Source organism: Empidonax traillii, unplaced genomic scaffold (genome assembly GCF_003031625.1).
Source record: "Empidonax traillii isolate 1590-97213 ecotype Southwest subspecies unplaced genomic scaffold, ASM303162v1 scaffold37:size1818073, whole genome shotgun sequence".
NCBI classification, from domain to species: domain Eukaryota; kingdom Metazoa; phylum Chordata; class Aves; order Passeriformes; family Tyrannidae; genus Empidonax; species Empidonax traillii.
The window spans coordinates 169,419-178,657 of record NW_020955230.1 but is presented as its reverse complement, the minus strand read 5'-3'; the positions used below and the strand labels follow the sequence as shown (position 1 = coordinate 178,657).

At 44.5% G+C, this 9,239-nt stretch overlaps 1 protein-coding gene and 1 long non-coding RNA gene across 2 annotated transcripts in view; one reads left to right on the top strand and one right to left on the bottom strand.

Moving 5' to 3' along the window:
* Positions 1-1,742: 1,742 nt before the first annotated feature.
* On the bottom strand, positions 1,743-2,938 carry LOC114054672. Its single transcript, XR_003570544.1, has 3 exons — positions 2,878-2,938; positions 2,625-2,663; positions 1,743-1,783 (listed from the first exon to the last, which is right to left on the bottom strand). It is a non-coding gene; the product is annotated as an uncharacterized LOC114054672 (long non-coding RNA).
* Positions 2,939-7,228: 4,290 nt separating this feature from the next.
* Positions 7,229-9,239, top strand: part of LOC114054671 — a 15,372-nt gene continuing 13,361 nt past the window's right edge. Inside the window, exons 1-6 of the mRNA XM_027878035.1 lie at positions 7,229-7,373; positions 7,464-7,753; positions 7,994-8,058; positions 8,170-8,319; positions 8,503-8,657; positions 9,019-9,170. Coding sequence (XP_027733836.1) covers positions 7,510-7,753; positions 7,994-8,058; positions 8,170-8,319; positions 8,503-8,657; positions 9,019-9,170 — 766 coding nt within the window. The 5' untranslated portion in view covers positions 7,229-7,373; positions 7,464-7,509. The remainder of the gene's footprint in view (positions 7,374-7,463; positions 7,754-7,993; positions 8,059-8,169; positions 8,320-8,502; positions 8,658-9,018; positions 9,171-9,239) is intronic.

Genomic DNA, 9,239 nt, shown 5'->3' with positions numbered 1-9,239 from the left:
TTGCAAATGACGTCAACCTGAGGGGCATGTTGATCTCGTGGAAGGCAGGAGGGCTCTGCAGAGGGACCTGGACACACAGGAAAGTTGGGCTGATTCCAACAGGATGAGGTTCAACAAGGCCAAGTGCCAGGTCCTGCGCTTTGGCCACAACAACCCCCTGCAGCGCTACAGGCTGGGCACAGAGTGGCTGGAGAGCAGCCAGGTGGAAAGGGACCTGGGAGTTTGGATTGACAGGAAGCTGAACATGAGCCAGCAGTGTGCCCAGGTGGCCAAGAAGGCCAATGGCATCCTGGCCTGGATCAGGAACAGTGTGGCCAGCAGGAGCAGGGACGTGATTCTTCCCCTATACTCAGCACTGGTGAGGCCACCCCTGGAGTGCTGTGTCCAGTTCTGGGCCCCTCAGTTCAGGAAGGATATTGAGGTGCTGGTGCGGGTCCAGAGAGGAGCAACAAGGCTGGTGAAGGGACCTGAACACAAGTCCTATGAGGAAAGGCTGAGGGAGCTGGGGTTGTTTAGTCTGGAGAAGAGGAGGCTCAGGGGAGACCTCATCACTCTCTATAACTCTCTGAAAAGTAGTTGTAGCCAGGTGGGGGTTGGTCTCTTCTCCCAGGCAACTACACAAGAGAGCACAGTCTTAAGCTTTGCCAGGGGAGGTTTAGGTTGAATATTAGGAAAAAAATTTTTACAGAGAGAGTAATCAGACATTGGAATGGGCTGCCCAGGAGGTGGTGTATTCACCATCCCTGGAGGTTTTTAAGATGAGACTGAATGTGGCACTTAGTGCCATGGTCTAGTAACCAGAGTGTTGGATGAAGGGTTGTACTTGATGAAGACGCCTTTTCCAACCCAGCTGATTCTATGATTCTATGATTCTGTGATGCTCTGTTGAAAGTTTGGATGGTGTCAGAGTTGGTGCATGACACTTGATGAGTGTCAAGTTTTGATGGATACAGTATTGGGTCAGTTATTCCAACAATCTCCAGGCAATTTTGGGTCGATGTGATGGATTAATGAATCAGCACCCAAGTCTCTTCCAGAATGCCCCCTTCCAAACTGGTGTAGATGTGGAAACAAAGTGCAGGGAATACACATGTATACTGTGAATTAAATTAAATAACTTTGAACAAGAAGGTGGATAATTTATTTCTTAGACATTTTCTACCTAGGAAGCAGAAGTCAGAAAACACCTATATTGGAAGAATCTTAGGAGGAATCTTCGTCAGGTCTGTGCTACATGATGATCTTGAAGTTCCAGTGAAAAAATTTATATATCTGTACAGGATGGGGATGTGGATCCTGCCAGGCTTGTGCAGTTATTTGCTTATGTACCTCACACACTTAGAGAACCAGGATACCTCTGACACCAACCACTCCAACACAGAGTGTCATTTTAGCACAGATATTCCTGAGAGTGTGGTTGGGGAATCCTTCTTCCCTATGCTATGCCTCTCTGTAACATCTACCAACTCACAAATCTCTGCATGACTGTGCCGTATGGCTAATGCTGTTTTAAATGCAGATCTTGGCATTTAATACAATTAAGTGAGAGTGTCAGTACACAAACAATTTGCAACAAGATTATCCCTAGGGCTCAAAACCTTTAAGTAATTGAATGAAACAGCAAACTGCATACGAAAGTAAATGTGCACAGAATTTTGACAAGGAGACAGAAGATGCAAATAAAATTGAGCGGAGAAGCCCATTGCTGATGAAACATTGGCAGCTGGAGTGAAGCTGCCTGCCTCCAGGGAGCTGTTGGGATGTTGATGTATAAATTAATGTGCTGCAAAGAAAGAAAAAGAATAGGAACAACAATTAATGGAATACAACAAATACTTGGTGTCTGAGTTTTGATCAACTTGAAAGGCAATTACTTGTTCTTGAGTATGTGAAATTGCCTACAGCATGATTTGGGAATGCTCCCTGAGGTGTACTGCTCCTCTGAATAAAGCTGTCCAGGAAGGAGTGTTTCATAGGTACAATTTCTTTCATGCAAATATGCAGTATTTGATCCCATTTGCGCAAGCTTCTCAGCTTCAGAGTGGACTTTCTGGTTGTTCACAATAGCCTGCTATATCTAGGGTACCTCTTGGGTAAGTGCTCAAACTGAAAGTTCCCTACAACCTGCTTTCTGCTCTGGGGCTTTTACTTGGTTGCAAAATCTAACACTTTTTTTCTTTTTTTTTTTTTTTTTTTAATTATTATTTTTCTATGTGGGTGTCTTTCAACTGAGACTCTCTTGCATGCCCTACTACTGACAGGTTAGAACTCCTTGAAATGTAGGAAAACAAACTTTTAACTCTGATTTGCACACACCTTTTTCACTGCCTTCACCTTTTCATCTCAGATGCTTAGATATTTTTTCCTCCTACACCTGTGATAACCAGCATACCTTAAGGTATGGTGGGCGTGCAGCACCCAAACTGTTCTTGATCTTCTGGGAGCTAACTGCTGGTCCTGAATCCATCCTTTCCTATTTATTTCAGTATTTATGGCAAACAAATTTATGGCGTGACAGTGTTTTAGGCAACTTGCTCTAACCACAGGACAATGAATAGTAGAAGGTGAAGAAATAAAAGTACATTTTTCTGACAATTAGTCTGGACTCAGTATTTGGAACTTACCTTGCTGATATAAGTGAGAAATCTCTCGAAAACTGATTTCTGCCAAATGAGTAAAAAGTAATTAAATTTTGCATACATTTCTTAGATTCCTTGGCTACAGAATGCGAAAGAGAATCTTAATCATATTCTTCCTTCTTACAGGTGTGGCATAGCCAGCCTAGTGTGGGAACATCTAGACTCCAGGCTTTACTCCCAAGTAACTAAAGGTAGTTGGGTAGGAGGTAGAATAACATCAAAAAAAGGTAAATCTTACCTGCAACAACAGATACAGAATATCCATTCTTTTGAGTCCAGTGGATTCAAAACACAGGTTTTGAAACCTACTCACCAGTGCTTGGGTGGCCATTTTGGTCTCTGGATTTTGGAGTGTGGGAATAGAGAACATAAAGTCCCTTACACTTTGCCTTACACAAAGTAACAAAGCAAAAAGTCTGAAAATGCACATCAGTTTCTGGATGAAAAAAATAATTGGTGTGAACTTCACATGCAACTTCTACCTCTTCCTTTGCTTGTTCATTTGGGTTTGTTCTGTCTGTGAACAGTTTCAGGTTCTAGAGCTGCCTGTCCCTGACTCTAAAATCTCTCTATATATTCCCCAGCCTTTGTTGAATGTGTCTATGAACTGATCCATGTGATGTCTGCACAAGTCTTGTAAAACTGAAACTGTGATATCCTTGTTTGAGTCACCCTGTCTCTTCACATGCTGTTCAGGTCAGCCAGGATTTCTGTCCTTCCTCAACTGAGCTGAGCTGGTAGAAATGAGCCAGGGCTAGGTACTTCAAGAGGAAGAAATTCTCATCATCTATGACCATTTAGGCTTTATTGTGTCTCTTCCAAGGGCAAACAACATTTGTTTCCTGAACAGATCCAAGAGGACTAAATATCACAGTGAAATCTGGTGAGGACTGTGGCAAAAGAACAAAACTGGGATTAAGGGGAGCTTTCGATAATTATTACATCTCATTCTGTCTGCTTCAGTGGTAGTTCAGTCAACTGCCTCAGGTAGCTCAGAAATTATTTTGGAATGCTGTTCTAAATGGTGTGGACTATTCCTCATCCATATGAGTGTCTGTGAGCCTGTGTGTTTATGAGGTGCACAAGTATGTGAGAGATACAGACAAATTCTGCAGGGCTCCTGGGGTCCAAGTGTTCCCTTCTGCATCCCTCAGCTTGCTGGAAAAACTTCTTGCTTATCACTGGAAGACAAACCTTCCTTTTCTTATCCAGGAATACAAGCTTGGCTGTCTGGATCTTGCAGCTCATGTTAAGGAGAGTACTGTGGACCCGGACATTTCATAGACACAAAATCTCACTTCGTATGTTTTCTATGTCCTTCAGTAAAGAATGTCTTATCTGGGGAACCTGAAAACATTCTAGACCTAAGCCAAAGTAAAAGAAAACAAAAAAATTAAGGCATCTATTGTCAGTATTCAGGATAGAGAAACTGTGAATACTTTCAAAAGGCTCAGGTGAAAAAAGGAAAAGACGAAGCAGGGTTTACTCTGTCAAATCTAGGGAAAAAAGATGCTGTCTTATGCATCCAACTATTTGCCAGGCATCCAAGTGCCAGGGGTTTTACCTTTCTGCATTCTTGAGGCCATAAGAAAGGGAACCAAACCAATCAATCCAACAAACAAACACCAAACCAAACCAAACACAGGTGGGGAATCTTGCTTCCATAATCTTTCTCTCTTTTGACAAAAGACAGTTTAAATCTCTTTTTGAATGTAAAAGAATATTGAAAGTAGCAAGATTCAATTCTCATCTAAATAAAAAAGGAGGGCATTTTAGTGTGGGGAGAATTTGACCTTGACTCTGGTAAAAAAGAACTAGTATATTTCTTTCCTGGAAACATCACTTCTAGATATCTTTTCACACTTGGTGCTGGATCAGGCAAATAACAGCTCCTTGTTTGCTGATGAATACAGTCACCCTTTATGAGAGGCATTTCTTTATTTCACTCCTGTATTGGAAGTCAGGGGGAGTTAATTAATTTGTCATTTAGCACAAACATTGAATTATGGATTCAGGCACTGAGAAGCAATGGCAAAAATTTCAACAATCCTCCCCATTTCCCAGGCTCAGTTTCAGCCCAGACACCCTCATCCCCCACTCCCTTAATTTTCCCTACTTGTTAACACTTAAACTTTTAGTTTAAATTGAAGGAAAGAGGGGTATAATTCTCAGGGTATTTCAGTGTGTGGAGAGAAATTAGTGAAAAAGAGCACAAGCCATTTTCTCTGAACTTCTGCTTTTTATGGGAACAGGTACTTCACAAATTCACAGGTCTGAAACACACTCAGTACTCCCTGGCATTAGCTGAGGGCTACTGTGTGTGCTTCTGTAAGGCCAACACATAAAATTACCATTGTTAAGGTCAGAGCAAGGAAATTGTTTAAGAATTAGGCAAATCTATTGGATAAAATTGTTTTGAAAATAGAAGGTAAAAAAAAAAATTAGCAGACAACACAGCAAATGACAGAAATTGCAATCAAGTATATCTACTTTGGGCAAGCTGAATGCAAGGTTGATGTTTTATTCTGATAGTTAGATCTTAATTGTGTTTGTGCAAGACAAAAAATTGCATCGCTTTGAGAAAGGAGGAGCGTAGGCCATCTTGCCATAATAAAGCAGTGTCTGTGGTTGCTGAGCTCACACTTATGCCCAACTTTCTGCCACATAAACAGTCTGATTCTAGGTATGAGCCCAGTGTAGAGCAGTAACCACCCTCAGATAAATGGTGGAAAAGGGAAAGAGCTCACTTAGGTGGCCGGATGTTTTTATAGCAAGTGTTTGCCTGACCATGAAAGAATAAGGAAAAAGATGAAAATTTTACAAAACTATTTGAAGGACCTGGGAAAAGAAAGGGATGAGCAGTGGAGCTGTTATCTTCCTCTGGACTGAAATCAACACTCCAGTTTTCAAAGTTCAATTTGAAATCTCTGGCATTCTGGATAGTTTAATTCTTTTTAATCTGTTTAATTTATTAGCATCAAATTTAATTTATTAACATCAGTATTTCACTGGAAGCCCAGCACAGGCAAGCATGTATTCACCTGGGTAGGTCTCATCACAGAACCACAGGAAACAAGGGTGTTCAAACCCATCTTGTGGAGCATTTGATTCCAAACATGTCTTCTTCCACACTGCCTGGAAACTGTTGGGTTTGCACTGACAGCATGGTTCTAATACTATCTCATCCATAACTTAAACATAAAAACATATTGTATGCACAGTCTTATGAATCTGTTTACAAGGAAACAACACTTTCCTTTAGAACTAAAATCACCACTAAATGCTTCAGAAAATACCATCACTCATTTGATGCCTCTTCAGGGAACACACAAAGTATCTCCATTGCTAAATATATTAGTTCCACTGTACTTATCTGAAAATTATTACTGTGTTTTGCAATAGTTATAACAGCAGAAGATTGGCTTAGTGATCAATTTCCCATTTATTTGATTTTTACAGTGTTTGAAATGGTTGTTTCATGTGACACATGTTCTGGATTTTCTAAAGCTTATTTCTTTGTTTGTTTCTGCTTCAATCTTTTTTTTGTTGTTCCTTTCATTGCCATTAAAAGCGCTGGGCCTTTTGTCCTTTGAACTTGCTAAGACAGATGGGCATGCTTTTGTTTTAAGCTGTTACAATGTTATAATTTTTGATGTTTCCCGGAAAGCACTTTGCTATACATGTTCTCAACCCAAGTCTAACTATTAGGCCTAAAACAAAACAAAAACTTTTATCACCAAAAGGCTGTATAGAAAGGAAAAAAAAAAACAAAACAGTAGTATAGTCAGCCCCTGTTAATAATGTGGAAACTTGGGCCTATATGTCACAGAAGATAATATATTTATTTCACTGTCTTGATAAAGGGTGAAAAATTGTTCAGGTTTTTGGGTTTGTCCTTTTTCGTCTGCACAGATCCTTCAGCTAACAGTCTGGCACTGAGCCGAGGTGAAAGTTTCAAAGCATTGGGAAAATGAATGGTCAAAGTAACCATTTTACACTTTAAGGAACTCGTCTCCCATCGTTTTCCAAAATGAACAACAACAAACAGGTAGCCTGAAGGAAAGTGAATAAAAATAAAAACATTTTGGCTGTTGTTCAGGGCTATGCCCTCATGCTGTCGGAAGGACTGTCGAGGATCTGAACTGAGTGAGAGAAGAGCAAGCAGGAGCAGTGGAGGCTGAATACAATGAGCCACTAAGGAGCTCAGCATGTGTTCCTTCAAAACCACCATCTCTGGGGGGTGGCCCCCTCCCAGCCTGAGAGAACAATTAGTTACAAGTGCAGTAATAAGAAGTATTTCATAGTGAGAGAACATCTGTGCTGAGGCAACCTCAGAGATCCCACTTGCCCAAGGCACTGTAATGGGATGCTGCTGATGAGTGGCCATCAAAACTGGACTGCTGGGAGGCCCTGAGAGGACGAGATGGCAAGAAGCCCTGATGGATGAGCTAATGGGAGTCCGTGAGGATGCACTGGCCAACAGCACTGAGGGGTTTGGGCAGCTGGAGGCACCAGGGCACATGTGATTACAGGGGCCCTTGTGGCATACTGTGACATGGGCACTGCTGATGGCATGGGGCATGGCAGTATTTCACAGAGCCCTTTGTGACCCAACATGATATGTGTGTTGGCTGCGACACCCACAGTTCCTGAAGGATATGATAGAACATCATGGGACATGACAGAACGTCATGGGATATGATGAAACAGCCTGGGATATGACGGAACAACATGGTATATGATGGAAAAACATGGGACAGAGTGGTGGTGTTAGGATCTCTCACACAGCTGCCTTGTTCCTTCCTGACCCTGTGTTTTCCCTAGTTATCTCCAGTCCCTGTGTCAGGAACTCTTAAGGCTAGAGAGTGGGATGGCAGCAAGACCTCAGAGTGTGCCCAGCGAGGGCACAGTAAAGAAAGAGGAGGAAGGCCCTGGTGTTGCCCCTTCTCTACCATCCCTGGGTCAGGAGCCCTCGAATCCAGACAGCTGGATGGCAGAGGGACCGTCCAGCATGACCGGACTGGCCAGTGTGAAGGAGGAGGAGGAGGAAGGTCCTGGGTCTGCCCCAGAATGGCCACCTCAAAAGATGGAGGAGTTCCAGCCACTGCAGGCAGGTGAGTAGCAGAGCTGGGACACAGGTCTAGTGGGTGCAACCAGCTTGGCCCCATCCCATCCCCTACAGACATCCCCAGGGAAAGGGGGAAAGAGGATATAAGACTGATCCACATAGCAGTCATGATCCATTCACTGGACATCTGGTGGATGGCCCTGCATGGGGAGCACAACTTTGGGGAAGTTTGGATATGTTCTCCAACCTTTCCCACAACCCCTCAGCTCTGCTTGGTCTTTGCCAGATCCAGTTGCGGTGCTGACAGAAGAGCAGGAGCTCATCCGTAAGCGTTTCAGCAATAGAATACAGGTACCTGCTGCCATCCCTGCCTGGGCTGAGCATGCTGTTTCTGCTTAGCTGAGCATCACCACTGAAGCTTTTGATGGGACAATCCTCTCTGCCTGGCCCTTCCTTCTGCAGACCTTTTGGAAATTTGTCAAGACCACTGAACGTGAAGAGATGGCCATCACAGCCATCGAAGGCATGGCAAACTCTGACTCCTATAACCCAGAGGCTTGTGCTGCCATGCTGAATTCGCTTGTGCAGAGTGACATCCCCAATTTGAAGCGTGTAAGTAGCCTATGGCTGGGGCTCAGGCCTCCTGGGGATTGTGTGCCCCCTCAAGTTAGGCCCTATAGGCACCCACCCAAAATCCTTCAAGGCCAGCATGGTGGAGTGGGAGTGGAAGCAATTATCTGCTGGGGATTTGGCTCACTTTGGCAGCATCCCAAGTCTCCCCCGTGTGTCCTCCAGGTGCCAACAATTGTGACGTATATGTACCGGTGGCTCAAAGCCAACACAGATCTGTCTGCAGAGCACAGGCTTGACAAGAGCCTTCTGAAGCTGGCGCAAGCACACCCCAACGATGTGGTAGTGACCCTCCTGTGCTGTGCCCCTTCGTGTGACAGGTAGGAGGCCCACCTGGCTTGGGGGCTCAGAGCTCACTAACTTTTAGAGCCCTGTAGAGGCCATTCCATGTGGGCTGACAGACTGATAGATAGTTCCAGGACCCCCTGGCTGCTCTGTTTCCCAGCTCTGTCAGCCCCAGAGCCTCCTGCTTCCTTCCCCATGTCAGTCCCAGAGCCTCCTGCCATGCTTTCTCCCTGCTCCTCAATGCACTGACCCTGCCCACAGGGACAGTCTTGCTGGTTGCTGCTGGTGAAGGGCTGTGGGCAGGGGCAGGGCTGGCAGCCAGCTTGGACCCTTGTGGGTGCCCAGGCCATGGTACTGTGGCTGAGACTCTGCTGACAGAGAGCTCTGGACCTGCAGAGCCGCTGTGTCCATGTGGAAGGTGATGGTGTCTTCAAGCAGGACTGCAGAGGGGGTGCTGTCGGAGCTGCCCTGTGTGCTGGAGGACTGGCCGCTGCACAGCACCTGCACCTCTGAGGGGGAGAACAAGGAAGTCTTTGCTCTGGCTGTGAGTTTCTGATCAGGCGTTTTCTTGCTCCTCCCTGTCCCTGTCTGTTGGGTCTCCACCCTCCCCCACCTCT